Genomic DNA, 19,995 nt, shown 5'->3' with positions numbered 1-19,995 from the left:
CGACATAGGCAGGCTATTCCCTTTGTCATTAAGGTGTGGTTTTATTCGCTGTACGTTTTATCCAGGTTTTGGACGTTGACGAGCTGATCAAGCCTCGACGTGATGCCGCAAAGAAAAAGATGCTTGACGAAACACGTGACGAGGCAATTTCGTCAGCGATATCTAAAGTGACAGCTGCTAGGCAACAGGAACAGGCGGAGGACGAAGAGAAAGGTAAAGGGAGGGGAGGGTTCGGATTATTGTCTCTGTATGTCCTGATAAAGAAATAAAGGCCTCAAAAGTCACAAAACAACTCAATGACAATAACACTTCCAGGCCGTTTTTTTTTTTTTTTTTTCGCACAAAGTGATGGGACACTTGTACCCTAAGGAAATATGACAAAGAGGACGTAACAAAACAATTCTTGCCTTGAGTAAGCTTACAGCCTGCACAGAAACCTCGGAGTAGAATTTTCAATCCGTTTTTATCCGCTTCATGTGAGATGAACATCCAAAGTATTTTTTTTATATTTATCTGAAAGATCGAAAGTCATATTCATTAACCTTAGTGGTTAGTTCAACTGTTTCTGAACTTTACGAAATAATCCTTCAAAGCGACTCCTCGGCCTTGTGGGATTGCCTCTGAAGGTTGTCAACAATTTTAGTTTTTCTCCTTTGCAGGGAGCGCAGAGAAAACAGCAGAAGAAGAAGAAGAAAAAGGAAGCGAGGAGGAGAAAGCCGAGGAAGAAACCAAGCATGAGAACGAGGGTGAGGGCGAAGGGGAAGAGAGGAACTCAGAAGAGAAGGAAGAAGGCGAGAAAGACGAAGAAAAAGGTAAGGATTAAACGCTTAACGAGCTTATTGTTTGTTCGTTCTATTAAAAATTTGATAAACTATGATATAGTCTCCAAGAAAACAACTTAAAATCTTTAAGGTTTCTGTAAACGTGCACTCCTTACTTATATACAGTAAAGTACTATTTCCAATCAATGTCTAACAGCTCGATATTGTATGTATCTGGGAGATTAAAGGTCATTTAACAAAACTTGTTTTTTTTTTCCGGTGTCCGGTATCCATCAATTCGCGCGCTCTGATTGGCTCTCGCGAGGTCCGGTATCCTACGATCCGGACCCCGCGATACCGGACCACTCACCTCCGAAGCTCGAAATTATTAGTTGGTTTGTAAAATGACCATCGGAAACTGGCTTTTTTCTCCCGAGGTTATAGACCTTCACACTAAAACGGCATTTTATTTGTCATTTTATCTAGAATCATTGACGTTAACAGAAAATCGGCTTCAAAATCCCTGTGTTTTGACAATTTCCCGCCATAATGATTTTGCAACTCGCGCAACAATTTCAAGTTTGCTGAAATTTTATTTGGTATCGAAAAAGCAGCAAATCCTCTATATACAAAAAAAAACCGACAAATCACCCTAGAAGTTTACATGCATAAACAGCTTAAAGTATCCACATTCAAGAGTTCTTTAGTTAATAATATCTTATATCGTCTATGGAGGATTTAAAGAGAAGGAAGACATTTCTACGATCAATTCAAGTTGAGAACGACGTACCAATTGGGACTAAATTTTTTCGCAAAATTGTTGGTCGAAACTCAGAGAATTTCTTCATTGGAGGTTGTGTATTTCTGGAGGATTAAAGCTTTTGTGGAAATGCAAAATGGAGTTTATTGAATTATCATAGCGAACAAAATCTTCACGAACATCGACGAAAGTCAGAAGCGAGACCTCGCCTCGTGCAACCGTAAGCCCGTAACGTAAACAAACTTGGAAATCATATTGAGGAAAAAAGTATATATATGTTATTTCCCAGCTAAGGGTCTGTCCTTATCGTGAAATACCGTGACCTCGGCCTTGAAAATACTGATAGTATTTTTAAGACCTCGATCACGGTATTTCACGATACGAACCTCCCGCTGGTAAATATCATATATATATACTTTATCTATTTATTCCCCACAATTTGAATTAACGCGCTTTCCAAAATAACACTCAAAACACTCTTCAACCTTGGAAATGCACCTAAGAGAGGGAGATAGTTCAATATTTTAACTTCCGCTCCTCCTTCAGGTAAAGAAGAAGAGGACCAAGATGTCGAGAGTAAAGCAGACAGCGGCGAGTCAACCACCGCCCCTGAGGAGGTCCCGGTCGAGGAACCCAAGAAGGTTGAGATCCCCATCGATGCTAGCCACCCGGAGGTTGTTAAAATGGTCGAACAAGTCATGGTTGATGCAGAGAAGAAAGAGCCTGAGCTGGCACCTGAGGAGTATGTGTCGGTGCTTGAGGAGGCGATACAGGCGCGTTGCGAGGAGCTAATCAAGATGAGAGAGCATGACCCAAATGGTCCAAGGTATGTAGATGCTCCGTGCTTGTTTGGTTCCACCCGGCCCACAGGGTCCACAAGACCCACGCGGTCCACCCGGCCCACAAGGTCCACTTTATTCGTTACCACGAAAAGGGTAATTCAACTGGTCAATATCCATAAATGTGATTAATGTCTCCTTTGTTTAACTTGTTGCAGTTTCGGTGGATACGTAATCGATAACTTCCCGCGATCTCGCGAGCAGTTCTCGGCGATGGTGGAGCGCGGTATTATCCCGGATGACGTAGTGATCTTGCGTGACGAGAGTGACAATGGCGAGTTTCTACTGAAGCGCTGGTACGCTAACAACAAGGAAGGTCAGTACTGGAATTTACAATGTAATTGGACAAATCACTAAATGCAACTAAATGGTTCCCGTCGTGTAACAAAGCTAGGACGCACATCTTTTTCCCTCTTTTTATAAATTTGTTGCGAGAGCTTGAAACATAACGAAAGCCCTTTTCACTAACCTTTCATGAAACCAAGAATTAAAAAAAAAGCTAGATGGCTGTAAACAAACATCGCTTTTTCGCTCGAATTACACAGGCCACCTATTTAATTGAATGGCCCTTTGTTCATTTTATCGTAGAATTGCACAAGGTCTGGGAAGCGAGGCGAGCTGAGCTTCGGGCGAAGTTGGAAGCTGAGCGCCTGGAGAAGGAGCGACTTGAGCGTGAGGAGGCAGAGCGTAAGGCTGAGGAAGAAGCCATGCGGAAGGCAGAGGAGGAAGCGGCTAGGCTGGCTGCAGGGGAGGAGGAAGGTGAAGGAGGGGAAGCAGGCGAAGTGGCAGCAGCGGCGGACGAGGAAAGGAACCAGGAAGAAGCAGACAATGGTAAGTACAGCAGAAACTTAAGAACTGGAATCGACCCCGAACACAACATGAACAGAACTCGAATCGAGCCCGAACACAACATGAACAGAACTCGAATCGAGCCCGAACACAACATGAACAGAACTCGAATCAAGCCCGTACACAACATAAACAGAACTCGAATCAAGCCCGAACACAACATGAACAGAACTCGAATCGAGGCCGAACGCAACACGAACCAAACTTTAATACAGCCCAAACGCAACACGAACTGAACAGAGTAGTGCAAAACTCTCATAGAATCCGTGCGGCAATGTTTTCTTAGTTTTAATGTTGTTTAGATTTAAACTAATTGAATTGAATAAGAAACTCAGCTAACTAGAAATCTGGTAGCTCGAGTTTTCCGCTAAGCTCGAACCCCCCGCTAATTCGAACTCGGGTAAAATAGCTCGGTAAACTCACAATTCCCCTCTTGTACACGCTGTTTTTTGTTTGTTTGTTTCCTTTTAGTATTCGAGTTAAGGAGACTTTACTGTATGACTTAACTGTATGGCTAGACCCCTAACAGGTGTTGGAGTTAGGGGGATCTACCGTATGATGATGGCTAGACTCCTCACTTGAGGGTCCGAGGTTAGGGGGTTCCACTGTAGTTCGTAAGTGTTGTCTTATTGCACTTCTCCCCGTAGCTAAAGATGAAGATGAAAAGGGCGATGTGTCCTCGGAGGCAGCATCCCCCGGCCCGAAGCCGTCAGAACTCAGCCGTCCTTCCGACGCAGAGCTAGCCCTCGAGGAACTACCGCTAGACAGAGACACACCACCTGAAACGCCAGAGACGGAAGCGTTCAAGCAGCTAAGGACTGGGTACGAGCGAGACTTCCCACAGCTATTAGCCGTGATCAAAGGGGCGAATAACATTGAACCAGTGAACATCAGCGTAGAGAAAGAGATAGAGGCGTTGCGCCAGGAGGTCATCAAGAAGATTGAAGGTATTGATGGCTTGGGACAGTTCCGTATCAAACAATGGCTGTTGTTTTTCTTAAGGGTCTAAAAAGGAGCGACCGCGCGGGAAACCTGTGGTGATCTTAAACGTTAGAGTCTGGGCTCACACAGTCCTATGAGGATAAATATGCTAATCGTTATTCTCCACTATGACGTCAAAAATCTGTTTTTATTGGCTTATTAGCCGCCGTGCGATTAAAAATGCTTCTCTTATTTCCTGTCACTGATCTGTTTTGATTGGGTTATCAGTTCCTTATAATAACCGTGATTCCCAGCTATGACGTCACTAATTTGGCTGATTGGCTCATCTGCGCCAAATAAATACCGGATTGCCATTATGACGTCACTAATCTGTTTTTGGTTGGCTCATCAGCGCCGAATAAATACCGTGATTGCCATTATGACGTCACAAATAATGTTTTTGATTGGCTCATCAGCGCCGTATAAATGCCGTGATTGCCATTATGACGTCACAAATAATGTTTTTGATTGGCTCATCAGCGCCGTATAACTACCGCGGTTGGGAGTACACCGGAATGGACCAGGACGAGGAGGAAGAGGACGCTGCGGAGGAAGAGGAAGAAGAAGAAGAAGAGGACGAGGGCCCTTTCAACCGCGAGCGTAAGAAGATCTTTGGCGACACCAAGCACTACTGCCCTGTCATGCTCAAGGAGAAGAACGTCCTCTGTCCGGGCATGACTGATTGTGCGGCTAAATACAGAGAACGGACCTACTTCTTTTCATCCCTCGAGGCGCGTGGGCAGTTTCTAGAGAACCCGGAGGCTTATCTACCGGACAACCAGGCGCTAAAGGTAGGAGTCATTTTTCTTGTAGCCTAGCGTGGACTTGAGAGACAGTTGAGTACACAAGGTAAAAGTATGTTTAACGCCTCTGAAAAGAGACTAGTTTCCCTGACCTTTCGGGCGTAAGCCCTTCGTCAGGGCAAAAGAGACTAAAGCCAGACGGGGGCTTGTATTTAAAGTGTAGTATGCGGCAAACTCTGTAGCGCGAGCTGATAGAGTTGAAAATCGACAACAGGCAATTCCGCCCACCTTTCCCACTTATTGCACATCTTTGAACAAAATTCCGAACAGAAAGGGTCTCAGGGTTAACGTCAGCGCAGCTAATCTGTTTTACAAAGGCGTTAAACATACCTTTTCAACCTTGTGTTCATTTATAGCTTGTCTATAACAAGCCTTTCTACAGCGTGTCTGTATCAAGTTGCCATACCATGTGAACAAACAAACCTTAAAAATACCAAAGGAAAAAAGAAATTTAGACCAATATAGAATAGTCGGTCCCTAAGAAAATAAATCAAAACAGTTATTGTTTCATCTTACCGCAATTGATTTTTTCCTAGCCGCCACCCATTCGCCTCATGATCGTCGGACCCAAAGGCGCCGGGAAGACCCTACATGGCCGCGAACTGGCACGAAAACTTGGTCTTTTTCACATCTCGTTCAGGGAACGTCTTCAAGAGCTTATCATCGCTAAGACAAAGAAGAAGATCGGACCGGAGTACGATGACGAAGAGGAGGAGGAGGGCGACCAGGCGATTACGGCGCCCGAGGGACTCGAAGGGACTGGTAAGGAATCCGCAGATATGCCGGCCTCTATGCGAATAAAATTTAATAAAAGATTTCACTCGTTTAAAAAAAAATATTCTTAATTTTAATTATCCCACTATTATCATCATTGTAATTGCCATTGAATTCATCATTATTAACAGTAGATAACGGTGCTTCCGAAAGTAACGGCAAGTCTTCAGAAGATGGCGAGGAAGGAGGAGAGGGTGAGGAAGGAGCTGAGAAGGAACCGGAAGCGGAACTGACGGAAGACGAGGAGAACATCAAGTCCTACCTCATGGATGGTGAGCAACTCCCCAACGAGACGCTCGAGAAGATCCTGACTTCTTGGTGGCATGAAGACCCCTTCAAGTAAGTGCCTCCGATTGGTGATGTAGAAATGCAAAACGCATCCTAATGTGACACATTACCTTTTAATCACCCCCTGGCATGGACCCGCGACCCTGATAAGAGGAATAGTTTTACAGCGGTCATTTTCCAAAATCACGCATATTTTCCACCTCAAGTAAGCGGCCACATTCCAAAATCCCAAATTATTGGTGGACACATTTATAAGAAGCCGCATCCGCACCATTTTCCATTTCCAAATGCGTTTTCACTCCAACTATTTCCAGAAAATTTGATTATCGGATTTAGACACCCTTAGTATCAATAACAGGTGACAAACCACAAATATAGTAGATGAAGATAACTTGGCAAGCTGAGCTAGCTGGTCTTGGCTCGTGTCAAAATGTTGTAAAAAATCAATTGATTTCTTGCTTAATTTTTTCTAAGGAAAACTGGTTTTATCCTGGAGGGTTTCCCAAGCTCGGAGTCCGAGGCCCGGTTTTTGGCCAGTTCAGGACTATTTCCGGACGCTACGGTGCTGTTGGCCGTGGAGGACACGCACATCGCGGACCGGCTGCTGCCGCCACTGCTTGACAAATGGAGAAAGAAGAGGGACAAGAGAGTGGCGGAAAAAGAACGAGTCAAGGCTGCCGCTCGCAAACAAAAGGTGTGCTTAAGAATTTATCAGCCTCTATTTTGACATCCTAGAAAAAATACCAACTGTGAAAAACAATCCATTTTCATCGGGATTTCACTAAAATTTCTCGATATTTTCGATAAAGTTTGATAAAGAAAAGATAAAACTTTGTACTTATTCTGTTATTTTTACTTCAAATATTAAATAAGAATAAAAGCAAAGGTATGGCTGAACAGGGCTCTTAAAGACCTGCACAGAAAGCGTTTGTATTGTGTGATTCATGGTTTTGATGGCTATATTCCCTTATGAAAATGAAGTGCTCATCTAAGTATTAAATTTGCTAGATTCACTGAGAAATTCAATCCATCCAACATTAAAACCATCTCAGTTATATTTTTTAAGCATCAAACTAATGAAATGACGGGAATTTTAGGTTTTATAAACACTGATCGATGGATGACCTCATTAGCACCAGCATTATTTTAAATCGCCGAAGACCAATGATCTCCTTCTCACTTATTTACTATGTGACTGTTGTCTTAGGAAGAGGAGAGAGCCCGTCGTCGGGAGGAAAAGCTCGCTGAATTCGCTGCCAGAAGAGCGGAAAGAGCGGTAAGATGGACCCCCTTTTGTTTTAGTTACATGCCGCATCCCCGCTATTAGGTTTTACTCATTTCGTGGTTATTGACGGTTATCTTCTGTATCATCGAATTAACGTACACACGCATCACTCCTGTTCAATGCTGTTTTCTCCAAGATGTCTTTGCATCGTCATGTGTCGATAATCCCTCACGGTCGAGTCATTATCGATCGGTTCGTAATAGTCATTGCCTACAAACGACATGTTTATATCTGGTTTATTATTGGCTGACTCATAAACACGTGACTGTTTCCGTAAGGACGGCAATGCAGCACGTGATTATAAAGAGCATGCACGTGATTTCCCCATTGTGTAACATTTGTCGTGATATTTATATGTTCTGTAATCTATAACGACGTGACGTTACGTAGGCCCGCATGGCAGCACGTGACAGTGACGATAGTGACGAAGAAGCAGCAGACGAGGAGGAGGAAGAGGAGGACATTGAAACTGCCCTGGACGCGGAATTCGAAGAGGAGGAAGAAGACATGGACGAAGAAGAGGAAGAGAGCGAGGAAGACGCCACAGAACGCCTCAAGACAGAGATCGGTGACCGCTATGACGAGGAAACCGGTAGGCTAGCGGTCGTTCAGGTGAGCATGCGCATAGCTATTTTTGGTCGTCAGCAACTGTTACCAGAAGCTTGTTTTTGTCAGTTTGATGATGGGTCATCCTTTATACGTATTAAGATTTTAAACGTGAAGCGCTAAGAACATGGTTGATACTGTATAAGCTCTTTGGTGTTTAAGTATAATAGTGTATATAATGTTTGCTCACTTCCTCCCCAGTAAAAATCAACTAGGGTGGGACACTATGATATCACTATAAACAGGGTTATTCGATGATGAACGTGGGGGGAGGGGGGGGGGGTGAATGTGTGACCCAGGGTGGGAGGGGGGTGAACGTGTGACCCAGGATGGGAGGGTGAACATGTGACCTAGGGTGGGAAGAGGGGGGGGGGGGGGGTGAACGTGTGACCCAGGGTGGGAGGGTGAACGTGTGACCTAGGGCGGGAGGGGGGGGGGGTGAACGTGTGACCCAGAGTGGGAGGTTGAACATGTGACCTAGGGTGGGAGGGGGGTGAACGTGTGACCCAGGGTGGGAGGTTGAACATGTGACCCAGGGTGGGGGGATGGGAGTGTGAGGGTGTGACCTAGCGTGGGAGGGGGGTTAACGTGTGACCTAGGGTGGGAGGGGGGTGAACATGTGTCCAGGGTGGGAGGGGGGTGAACGTGTGACCCAGGGTGGGAGGTTGAACGCTGTGACCTAGGGTGGGAGGGGGGGTGAACATGTGACCTAGGGTGGGAGGGGAGTGAACGTGCGACCTAGGGTGGGAGGGGGGGTGAACGTGTGACCTAGGGTGGGAGGGTGGACGTGTGACCCAGGGTGGGAGGGTTAACTAGTGACCAATTTTCTTAGTATTGCCTAGTGTTTTGCTGACACATAATTTGCTCACGTCACAGGAAACACTGGAAGAGCTTCTCATCCCACGCCTCGAGATCAATGGTGGACGCAAACCTCGGATAGTTCGATACTGCATCGAGAAGGCGCTCCGACCAGTTATCGATTACCGCGAGAGTCTGTTTGACAGGTGTTTTGCAATCGATATGTTCTTGGCGAATAAAATGATCGTTACTGGGTACAAGTTTCCGAGTCGCTTCGGCCGTTGGTGTCCTGTCAAGGTAGGTCGCCTTTTTTTGTTACCTTAATCATCATCAGCATCATCATTTATTCGCCCTTGTACAACGGTACTAGTAAATCGCGCGCTCTGATTGGTCAAGGGTCCATGTTTTATTTGAGAACAAGCACGCTTGATGTCAGCTTGCGCGCGCTCCCAAACCTACATTGTAACGTAAGGAACATTTTAATTGTTGTATAAAACAAATAGATCTCATTTTTTGGGCGTCTGTCCTCTAATAGATACACAGATGACTTCACAGCATGTCATGAACAACGGTCACGTAACAACAGTCTTACATTTTTGTTCATGACACATTGTGGCGTCACCTGTGCATCTATTAAAGGACAGACGCACGCAAAAATGAGAATACGAGAATCCATGGGTCAGAACCCGCAGCAGTGTTTTGTACGACAGTTATGAGAGGGCCCGCTTGCGGCTGACCTAGTATTGTAATCGTGAACTTATGATAAAAAGTTTGAAATCGGGAAACATCTGAAAGGAAATCTTAACCCCCTACACGAGGTTAGGGTTATGGTACGTTGCCCTTACAATACTAAGGCAACCTTTCACGACTAAACTGTATCAGGACTGACACATTTCTGTGTTGTCAGCAATCTCCCCTTGGGTGACTATGAAACGTCATAGAAACGTACGTGTTCACATGATGCTTTATCAGTGTTAAAACACAAATTATACTCCCTGTCTCCCATATTCCTGACTAACTGGCTGCTATCCGTCTAGTTGATGAGCGGGGAAGTGATTCAGCCTCAATATGGGTCGGGCCTACCCGCCTACCCTGTAGTGTATCGCCAGCACGTGTACTTCTGCTGTAGCGAGGAGGCGAGGGACGAGTTTGTGCTGTGCCCGGCAAAATACCTCAAGCAGCCGTCGCCAAAACCTGTGGTCCCCATCCGCATAGCAATCATAGGACCACCCAAGTCAGGAAAAACCACACGTGAGTACCAACTATTTATATTCTGAATATTCAACTCTCAAAAAGTTTGAACACTAGCTTGGTCATATACTCGTTTTCTGGAACACGTGCACCTTGTGTTTTTTGATTTCGATTCGCGAATGGGTTTTTGTTGACGAAAGCCATTTCGCAGTTACGGCGACCGTTAGAACGCTAACCAATGAGAGAGCGCCGAGAAGCACAAGGCGTCACAAGAAAGCAGACAAGAGATACAAACGTACATACGTACGACAATCAACAACAACGCAAAGCTACTGGAAACAATTCAAAATGTATCCACTTTGGTGTTGTTTTGGTTGTGATCGATCGAAAGCTGCGACAGATGCAGAATTGGAAAATTAAAAAGTAATGATTGACGTCCACAAAAACACAATCGTGACTCGTAAACGAAAGACACAGGGTGCCCGTGTGACTGAAAGCGGGTGTAAGATAATTTTGCAAATAGAGACCTTAAGATCGAGGTTTGACCAGTTTGACCGCGAATGGCAAACGCGGTACGCGATGTCACGTTGACGTATGCCCATTTTTTAAATTAAGATTCGAGGTTGTCTGTACAAATCGTTGTATAGCAATGTCCATCTAAAAGGAGCCATCTAAAACGTGTAAACAACAATCCTATAACAAAACTGGTAAGAAAAAAAGGGTCTTTGCATCGATAAGCTTTTTTCGATAAGATTTTTTCGAAGCAACAGGTTTAAAAAGAAGCTTTAATTCTGGCGCTATGTTTGTTTTCATTCCTGCCGACCACTTTGACTTTGCACTAGTAGAATCATTCTCAAAAGTATTTTTCACGTGTAAAACAAATATCAGTTGAAAGTTAACACGTAGTAAAAGCTACCTCTCTGTGTTAAACGTGGGATTTCGGTGTTCAAGAATACGAAAAACCTTGCCATAAATGTCTTACTTCTAGGAGGGGTCCCAGCCGTACAAAACGTGACCTTCGAACGGCAAACACGACGGCAAGCCCAGGTCACGTGACCGCTTGGGGTTTGCGGTCAGTCGTAAATCGCGAAAAACCTGATCTTAAGGTCTCTAATGTATTGAAAATGCTTTGCGTTTCTTGCAAGAAGCGCCAGCATCAGCGATATTTAAATTGATTTTTAAGTATAAATGATTGTTTGTAGATTATCATTATGTTCTTTTTGGTTTCCCGTATTAAATGTAAACTAGCATAGTTGTGGCTGACAAGTGCTCTGTGGCTACAGAAAACGTCCCAACGTCCCTTTATCATGCCATCACACCCCTCACTCTTAAAACTTAATATCTTTTTTTAGTGGCAAAGCGTTTTACGGCTGAGTATGGTGTTGTGCGGTTATCTATCGGAGAGGCGATACGCAAAGTACTCAACAACCAATCACACACGGAGTTGGCACGACAGATCAACTTGCACCTACGCGCCGGCAACACGGTCCCAGATGAGCTAGCAGTACAGGCGCTAGAGATAGCCCTCCTGAACATGCACTGCCAAACAAGAGGGTAAAGTCGGGTGGGGGCGCTTGGGGTAGTAGCTTAGGGCGTGGCAGGCTAGGGGGTCAAAGAGAGACAATGTAGTACTGTGCTTTAGATAACAGGCTAGGGGGTCAAAGAGAGACGATGTAGTACATGTGCTTTAGATAACAGGCTAGGGGGTCAAAGAGAGACGATGTAGTACATGTGCTTTAGATAACAGGCTAGGGGGTCAAAGAGAGACGATGTAGTACATGTGCTTTAGATAACAGGCTAGGGGGTCAAAGAGAGACGATGTAGTACATGTGCTTTAGATAACAGGCTAGGGGGTCAAAGAGAGACGATGTAGTACATGTGCTTTAGATAACAGGCTAGGGGGTCAAAGAGAGACGATGTAGTACATGTGCTTTAGATAACAGGCTAGGGGGTCAAAGAGAGACAATGTAGTACTGTGCTTCAGATAACAGGCTAGGGGGTCAAAGAGAGACAATGTAGTACTGTGCTTTAGATAACAGGCTAGGGGGTCAAAGAGAGACAATGTAGTACATGTGCTTTAGATAACAGGCTAGGGGTTCAAAGAGAGACGATGTAGTACTGTGCTTTAGATAACAGGCTAGGGGGTCAAAGAGAGACAATGTAGTACATGTGCTTTAGATAACAGGCTAGGGGGTCAAAGAGAGACGATGTAGTACATGTGCTTTAGATAACAGGCTAGGGGGTCAAAGAGAGACAATGTAGTACTGTGCTTTAGATAACAGGCTAGGGGGTCAAAGAGAGACAATGTAGTACATGTGCTTTAGATAACAGGCTAGGGGGTCAAAGAGAGACGATGTAGTACATGTGCTTTAGATAACAGGCTAGGGGGTCAAAGAGAGACGATGTAGTACATGTGCTTTAGATAACAGGCTAGGGGGTCAAAGAGAGACGATGTAGTACATGTGCTTTAGATAACAGGCTAGGGGGTCAAAGAGAGACGATGTAGTACATGTGCTTTAGATAACAGGCTAGGGGGTCAAAGAGAGACGATGTAGTACATGTGTTTTAGATAACAGGCTAGGGGGTCAAAGAGAGACGATGTAGTACATGTGCTTTAGATAACAGGCTAGGGGGTCAAAGAGAGACGATGTAGTACATGTGCTTTAGATAACAGGCTAGGGGGTCAAAGAGAGACGATGTAGTACATGTGCTTTAGATAACAGGCTAGGGGGTCAAAGAGAGACAATGTAGTACATGTGCTTTAGATAACAGGCTAGGGGGTCAAAGAGAGACAATGTAGTACATGTGCTTTAGATAACAGGCTAGGGGGTCAAAGAGAGACGATGTAGTAGTACATGTGCTTTAGATAACAGGCTAGGGGGTCAAAGAGAGACGATGTAGTAGTACATGTGCTTCAGATAACAGGCTAGGGGGTCAAAGAGAGACAATGTAGTACATGTGCTTCAGATAACAGGCTAGGGGGTCAAAGAGAGACGATGTAGTACTGTGCTTTAGATAACAGGCTAGGGGGTCAAAGAGAGACGATGTAGTACATGTGCTTTAGATAACAGGCTAGAAGGTCAAAGAGAGACGATGTAGTACATGTGCTTTAGATAACAGGCTAGGGGGTCAAAGAGAGACGATGTAGTACATGTGCTTTAGATAACAGGCTAGGGGGTCAAAGATAGACGATGTAGTACATGTGCTTTAGATAACAGGCTAGGGGGTCAAAGAGAGACGATGTAGTACATGTGCTTTAGGTAACAGGCTAGGGGGTCAAAGAGAGACAATGTAGTACTGTGCTTTAGATAACAGGCTAGGGGGTCAAAGAGAGACAATGTAGTACATGTGCTTTAGATAACAGGCTAGGGGGTCAAAGAGAGACGATGTAGTACTGTGCTTTAGATAACAGGCTAGGGGGTCAAAGAGAGACGATGTAGTAGTACATGTGCTTTAGATAACAGGCTAGGGGGTCAAAGAGAGACGATGTAGTAGTACATGTGCTTCAGATAACAGGCTAGGGGGTCAAAGAGAGACAATGTAGTACTGTGCTTTAGATAACAGGCTAGGGGGTCAAAGAGAGACAATGTAGTACATGTGCTTTAGATAACAGGCTAGGGGGTCAAAGAGAGACGATGTAGTACATGTGCTTTAGATAACAGGCTAGGGGGTCAAAGATAGACGATGTAGTACATGTGCTTTAGATAACAGGCTAGGGGGTCAAAGAGAGACGATGTAGTACATGTGCTTTAGATAACAGGCTAGGGGGTCAAAGAGAGACAATGTAGTACTGTGCTTTAGATAACAGGCTAGGGGGTCAAAGAGAGACAATGTAGTACATGTGCTTTAGATAACAGGCTAGGGGGTCAAAGAGAGACGATGTAGTACTGTGCTTTAGATAACAGGCTAGGGGGTCAAAGAGAGACGATGTAGTACATGTGTTGTAGATAACACTCCTAAACAGAGGTACAGGAGGTGAGCGCCTTTGGGCGTGACCGGGTATGGGGTAAATTAGTGGTACAGGCAGTTGATATAACACTCCTAAATATGCACTTCCAAACGGGAGGGTAACTGGGGGTAAGTTGCTTAGAGTGTTGCTTGGGGGCGAAAATGACTGCATAGTGATGCTGGAAATTTTACCCGCTGTAGCATCTTTATTGGCTGCGCCTTGGCACTTAACACATTCTCCTAATGTGTTTTTGACAGCTTTGTTCTGGACGGGTACCCGCTGACCGCAAGGCAAGTTGAGCTCATGACCGAGCGTAAGATCATCCCTGTCAAGGTCCTGGAACTCAGAGTCACAGATGAGGAGGTCATACGCAGAGGAATAGCAGACAGAAATGACCCTGCAAGGTACAGTCGCCAGGAAAATACTGAAACAGTCCCTGTCAGGCGCTATTTAGTCATCCTAGCAAAGTACCAATCTGAAAAGGCATCCATTTCCATCGGCTGATTTGAGGAAGCCAATGCGATATCTTCAATTGCATTTGCTATATAAAGTATCAAACATTGTTTTTGGGTGGTTATTTCGAGATTTAAAAGAGATTTTTTATGTGCCTTCCAATATTAAATGAAAACAATAATAAAGGTGTGGCTGACAAGGCCACCTTAATGACCCTGGTTCACTTGTTCACCAGAAATACCTTGAAATAGTTATCCTGACTTACTTTGTGTTCACTTGTTGTAGGCTGCTCCCCCTTCACGACAGTCACCAGATCCTCGCGATCAGACTGAACTGCTGGCAGAAGGAGGTTGCGGCCGTGAGGGACTGGTACGAGCATGAGCACCGGAACTGGTCCTTGCTAGATGGTCAGCGGTCAAAGTGGAAGGTCTGGAACGAGGCTCTAGAAGAAGCAAGGCAGTCTGTGCGACAGATCCAGATCTATTTGCACAGAATATCCTCAGGTAAAAGGCCCAGTGTAGGTCTCTATTTAACACTTAGCTCAAAGTCCATATAATCTTACAGAATTTATTCCAGCTACAAGCATGCGCGCGCACTCACCTCCCTCAACTACCGTCATGCAGCGCGTGCTTTGTTTGGTGCAAGCTTAAAAGATTGCGCGCTGCATTCTGGTAGTTGAGGGAGGTTTCTACGGTAATGCGCGCACAACCTTATAGGAATGGCCTATTGATAGATCTTATCGATTATTTATATCATATTCTATCAAATCATACCCGGTTTGTATGGTTAAAAAGTACATTTGCGCGAGTACAAATCTGCAGAGTATTTACCCTTTCTTGTTGTACTCATGTTTTATTTTATCTTAGTTGAAATTCTAAGAATGGTCACGAGCGCCATAGTAATCAAAATATAATTGGCGAATTGTACTTAGAAATCACGCGACTTTTTGAGTTGCAAACTCACGTTAAAATAAACACAGAAATGGCTGCGGCTTTCAACGCCAGAGAGCGAAGAGAAATCGAAATCTTTAAATGAAATAAGACCTTTTTGACAGAAATTTTCTGGCTGATTCTTAAGCGCTTAATAATTTACTTTTTGTTGTTATTTTGCCGCCAAAAGCTGGGGCGTGCGCAAGTTTCCGACCAAAAAAGTCACGTGATTTCTTAGAACAAGTTGCCTATGTAAAACCTCGTTGCCACCCTATTAAAAGATCCCTGATTTTATTTTTTTTCAGGCAGGGCTGCCTCTATCACAGACATGTGTATCACGCAGAAAGAGTTGTTGGCCCGTCTTGGCGACTTCTCTCAGTACTGCCCTGTCAGTCTCGCAGACAAAGGGGAGTTGGTGGATTGCTCTATTACTCCCTCCCTTGAGTTCGCCGCAGAGTTTCGCGGGCGCTATTACAAGATGGCCTCAAGGGCCGAACTTGAGAAGTTCCTCGCGGACCCTACACGATATGTTCCCCCGAATGCACCTCGACCCTTGCCCTCACCGGATATGCTCCCTAAGAGAAGGTCGGCTGCTGACGTAAAGGCGATGTTCCCTATACAGATAGAGCTACAGGGTTACTGTCCCGTCACTTTCTGGGACGGTAAACAAAGGTAACATCGCGAAACTTTGTTTCACAGTCTGGTTTCCATATAGACGTAACAGGCGTAAGGGTTGTAACAGTCATCTAGGGTTTGCTCTAGGGTTTGCCCCACGTGGTGAACACACGACTCGCGAAAGCTTATAGATAAAGATCTAGCCGCTTTAACTGCCGATGGTGATAGGGAATGAAGCTTTTGCAGACAATTGCTACGAACCTTACGCCTGTAACGAATATATGGAAACCAGGAAACCAGGCTTTAGGTTTTTCTTTCCCTTCTTGTCGTTCCTGGCATTTTGCTGGCTACTACTTCAAGTTTTTTTTTCTTTGTTTGATATCACGTGATCACTGAGAACAAGCCAATTCTTCACGTGATTATCCCTAAATACGAACAAAAAAATTCCTCGGTGACACGGAGTTGGTTGTATTATGCGCCCATCACGTGATCACTGTGGCAACAAGCCAATTCTTCACGTGATTATCCCTAAATACGAACAAAATGTCCTCGGTGACACGGAGTTGGTTGTATCATGTGCCCATCACGTGATCACTGTGGCAACAAGCCAATTTTTCACGTCCTCGGTGACCCGGAGTTGGTTGTGGAGTATCACGTGGTTACCACGTAATCAATTTCTCACCAAGCTGATTTTCCCCGGTGACCTTGAGTTGGTTGTGGAGTATCACTTGGATAGCAGACGTGTCATCATGATCACTATCTCACTAAGCTAATTGTTCACGTGATTATCCTTAGATACGAGCACATAGTCCCTGGTGACCCAGAGTTGGTTGTGGAGTATCACGTGGTTAACCACCTGTCAATGTGATCACTATCTCACCAAGCTAATTGTTCACTTGATTATCCCCAGATACGAGCACATAGTCCCCGGAGACCCAGAGTTGGTTGTGGAGTATCGCGGTAAGATCTACTACTTGGAGTCGGAGAAGAAGCTTGACAAGTTTATGAGGCTACCTGAACTCTACCATGGACTCAAGCTTCCCAACAAACTACCGCCCAAGAAAGGTAAGGAGAAAGTGCGATTTGGTCACAGCAGCGGGCCAAAGAAATGCTTCCGTACGCATGAAGGAAACCTCCTAGATGTAAAGTATGTGTCAGTCATTTCTGTTGTTCATGCTCTCTGTGTTCTCTTTCCCTGACTCACACTCCCCTTGTCTTTGTAAACCCGTTATCCGTGTCCTCTCTGTCTTACCCCATCCCTTTTGTTCTTGTGAATCAACACCGTCTTGTCTCTCACCCCCTCCCCTTTGTCCTTATAGACCTGCTATCCATACCCTCTCTCACTAACCCCCCCACCTTATCCTTGTAGACCCGCTATCCGTGTCCTCTCCCTAACCCCCTCCACCTTGTAGACCCGCTATCCGTGTCCTCTCCCTAACCCCCTCCACCTTGTAGACCCGCTATCCGTGTCCTCTCCCTAACCCCTTACACCTTGTCCTTACCTTGTAACCTGCTATTCGTGTCCTCTCCCTAACCCCATACACCTTGTCCTTACCTTGTAGACCCGCTATCCGTGTCCTCTCCCTAACCCCCTACACCTTATCCTTGTAGACCCGCTATCCGTGTCCTCTCCCTAACCCCCTCTACCTTATCCTTGTAGACCCGCTATCCATGTCCTCTCCCTAACCCCCTCCACCTTATCCTTGTAGACCCGCTATCCGTGTCCTCTCCCTAACCCCCTCCACCTTGTTCTTGTAGACCCGCTATCCGTGTCCTCTCCCTAACCCCCTCCACCTTGTCCTTGTAGACCCGCTATCCATGCCTCTCCCTAACCCCCTCCACCTTATCCTTGTAGACCCGCTATCCGTGTCCTCTCCCTAACCCCCTCCATCTTATCCTTGTAGACCCCCTATCCGTGTCCTCTCCCTAACCCACTCTTCCCTTGTCTTTGTAGACGCGCTATCAGTGTCCTCTCCCTAACCCCTCTCCACCTTGTCCTTGTAGGCGCGCTATCCATGTCCTCTTCCTAACCCCCCCACCTTGTCCTTGTACATCCGCTATCCGTGTCCTCTCCCTAACCCCTCTTCACCTTGTCCTTGTAGACGCGCTATCCGTGTCCTCTCCCTAACCCCCTCCACCTTATCCTTGTAGACCCGCTATCCATGCCTCTCCCTAACACCCTCCACCTTGTCCTTGTAGACCCGCTATGCGTGTCCTCTCCCTAACCCACTCTTCCCTTGTCTTTGTAGACCCGCTATCCGTGTCCTCTACCTAACCCCCTCCACCTTGTCCTGACCTTGTAGACCCGCTATCCGAGTCCTCTCCCTAACCCCCTCTACCTTGTCCGTGTAGACCCGCTATCCGTGTCCTCTCCCTAACCCCCTCCACCTTGTCCTTGTAGACGCGCTATCAGTGTCCTCTCCCTAACCCCCTCCACCTTGTCCTTGTAGACCCGCTATCCGTGTCCTCTCCCTAACCCCCTACACCTTGTCCTTACCTTGTAGACCCGCTATCCGTGTCCTCTCCCTAACCCCCTCCACCTTATCCTTGTAGACCCGCTATCCATGTCCTCTCCCTAACCCCCTACACCTTGTCCTTACCTTGTAGACCCGCTATCCGTGTCCTCTCCCTAACCCCCTACACCTTGTCCTTACCTTGTAGACCCGCTATCCGTGTCCTCTCCCTAACCCCCTCCACCTTATCCTTGTAGACCCGCTATCCATGTCCTCTCCCTAACCCCCTCTACCTTATCCTTGTAGACCCGCTATCCATGTCCTCTCCCTAACCCCCTCCACCTTATCCTTGTAGACCCGCTATCCGTGTCCTCTCCCTAACCCCCTCCACCTTATCCTTGTAGACCCGCTATCCATGTCCTCTCTCTAACCCCCTACACCTTGTCCTTACCTTGTAGACCCGCTATCCGTGTCCTCTCCCTAACCCCCTCCACCTTGTCCTTGTAGACCCGCTATCCGTGTCCTCTCCCTAACCCCCTCCACCTTGTCCTTGTAGACCCGCTATCCGTGTCCTCTCCCTAACCCCCCTCCACCTTGTTCTTGTAGACCCGCTATCCGTGTCCTCTCCCTAACCCCCTCCACCTTGTCCTTGTAGACCCGCTATCCGTGTCCTCTCCCTAACCCCCTCCACCTTGTCCTTGTAGACCCGCTATCAGTGTCCTCTCCCTAACCCCCTCCACCTTGTCCTTGTAGACCCGCTATCCGTGTCCTCTCCCTAACCCCCTCCACCTTGTCCTTGTAGACCCGCTATCAGTGTCCTCTCCCTAACCCCCTCCACCTTGTCTTTGTAGACCCGCTATCCGTGTCCTCTCCCTAACCCCCCCTCCACCTTGTCCTTGTAGACCCGCTATCCGTGTCCTCTCCCTAACCCCCCCTCCACCTTGTCCTTGTAGACCCGCTATCCGTGTCCTCTCCCTAACCCCCTCCACCTTGTCCTTGTAGACCCGCTATCCGTGTCCTCTCCCTAACCCTCTCTACCTTGTCCTTGTAGACCCGCTATCCGTGTCCTCTCCCTAACCCCCTACACCTTGTCTTTGTAGACTCGCTCTCCGTGTCCTCTCCTTAACCCCCTCTACCTTGTCCTTGTAGACCCGCCGCTATCCATGTTCTAGTTCACTGACCCTATCCCCCCTGTTTTGCAGACCTGCTCTCCGTGTCCTCGCTCACTAACCCCTCCTCGTAGTCCTTGTAGACCCGCTATCCATGCCCTTTCACTAAATCTATCCCCCCTGTTTTGTAGACCCGCTCTCCGTGTCGTCGCTCCCGATGCTCGGTTATATGGAGCAGACCGTTTCAACCGCTATCACTAAAGCGCTCACCGAGGTTGGCTGCGTCAAACCGAAGTACCCTTACCTAGACGCCAAGAGATCCGCCTTACTCTACGTTGCATACCATCTCAAAGGTAAAGTTTGTTATGATATGTGCGGTCTTCCTGTTTAGCGCCCACTACAGGTCAACGGAATTGCACAATGCAAATGGTGGTCGTTTAGAGTCTAAATTTCCATTCAAGTTCCAAAGCTTACTCCGGAATCGTAATAGCTTTCTCAAATCCGCCGATGGAAATGGATCCTTTTTCACACTTGGTATTTTGTTTTATCCTT

At 46.3% G+C, this 19,995-nt stretch overlaps 1 protein-coding gene across 1 annotated transcript in view; it reads left to right on the top strand.

Moving 5' to 3' along the window:
- LOC5510276 (adenylate kinase 9-like) overlaps positions 1-19,995 on the top strand; it is a 30,669-nt gene that overhangs the window by 9,991 nt on the left and 683 nt on the right. The window contains exons 12-31 of the mRNA XM_048721292.1: positions 66-213; positions 660-812; positions 2,068-2,347; positions 2,519-2,676; positions 2,949-3,191; positions 3,857-4,156; positions 4,671-4,981; positions 5,530-5,755; positions 5,899-6,106; positions 6,530-6,749; positions 7,263-7,331; positions 7,731-7,952; positions 8,823-9,041; positions 9,782-9,995; positions 11,288-11,489; positions 14,142-14,288; positions 14,623-14,840; positions 15,572-15,938; positions 16,792-16,946; positions 19,635-19,796. Of these exons, the coding sequence (XP_048577249.1) occupies positions 66-213; positions 660-812; positions 2,068-2,347; positions 2,519-2,676; positions 2,949-3,191; positions 3,857-4,156; positions 4,671-4,981; positions 5,530-5,755; positions 5,899-6,106; positions 6,530-6,749; positions 7,263-7,331; positions 7,731-7,952; positions 8,823-9,041; positions 9,782-9,995; positions 11,288-11,489; positions 14,142-14,288; positions 14,623-14,840; positions 15,572-15,938; positions 16,792-16,946; positions 19,635-19,796 (4,222 nt within the window). The remainder of the gene's footprint in view (positions 1-65; positions 214-659; positions 813-2,067; positions 2,348-2,518; positions 2,677-2,948; positions 3,192-3,856; positions 4,157-4,670; positions 4,982-5,529; positions 5,756-5,898; positions 6,107-6,529; positions 6,750-7,262; positions 7,332-7,730; positions 7,953-8,822; positions 9,042-9,781; positions 9,996-11,287; positions 11,490-14,141; positions 14,289-14,622; positions 14,841-15,571; positions 15,939-16,791; positions 16,947-19,634; positions 19,797-19,995) is intronic.

The sequence above is a fragment of the Nematostella vectensis genome, chromosome 14, assembly GCF_932526225.1.
Source record: "Nematostella vectensis chromosome 14, jaNemVect1.1, whole genome shotgun sequence".
Classification (NCBI taxonomy): Eukaryota; Metazoa; Cnidaria; class Anthozoa; order Actiniaria; family Edwardsiidae; genus Nematostella; species Nematostella vectensis.
Note: the sequence above shows the minus strand (reverse complement) of the source record. Positions and strands in the feature narration are given on the sequence as shown.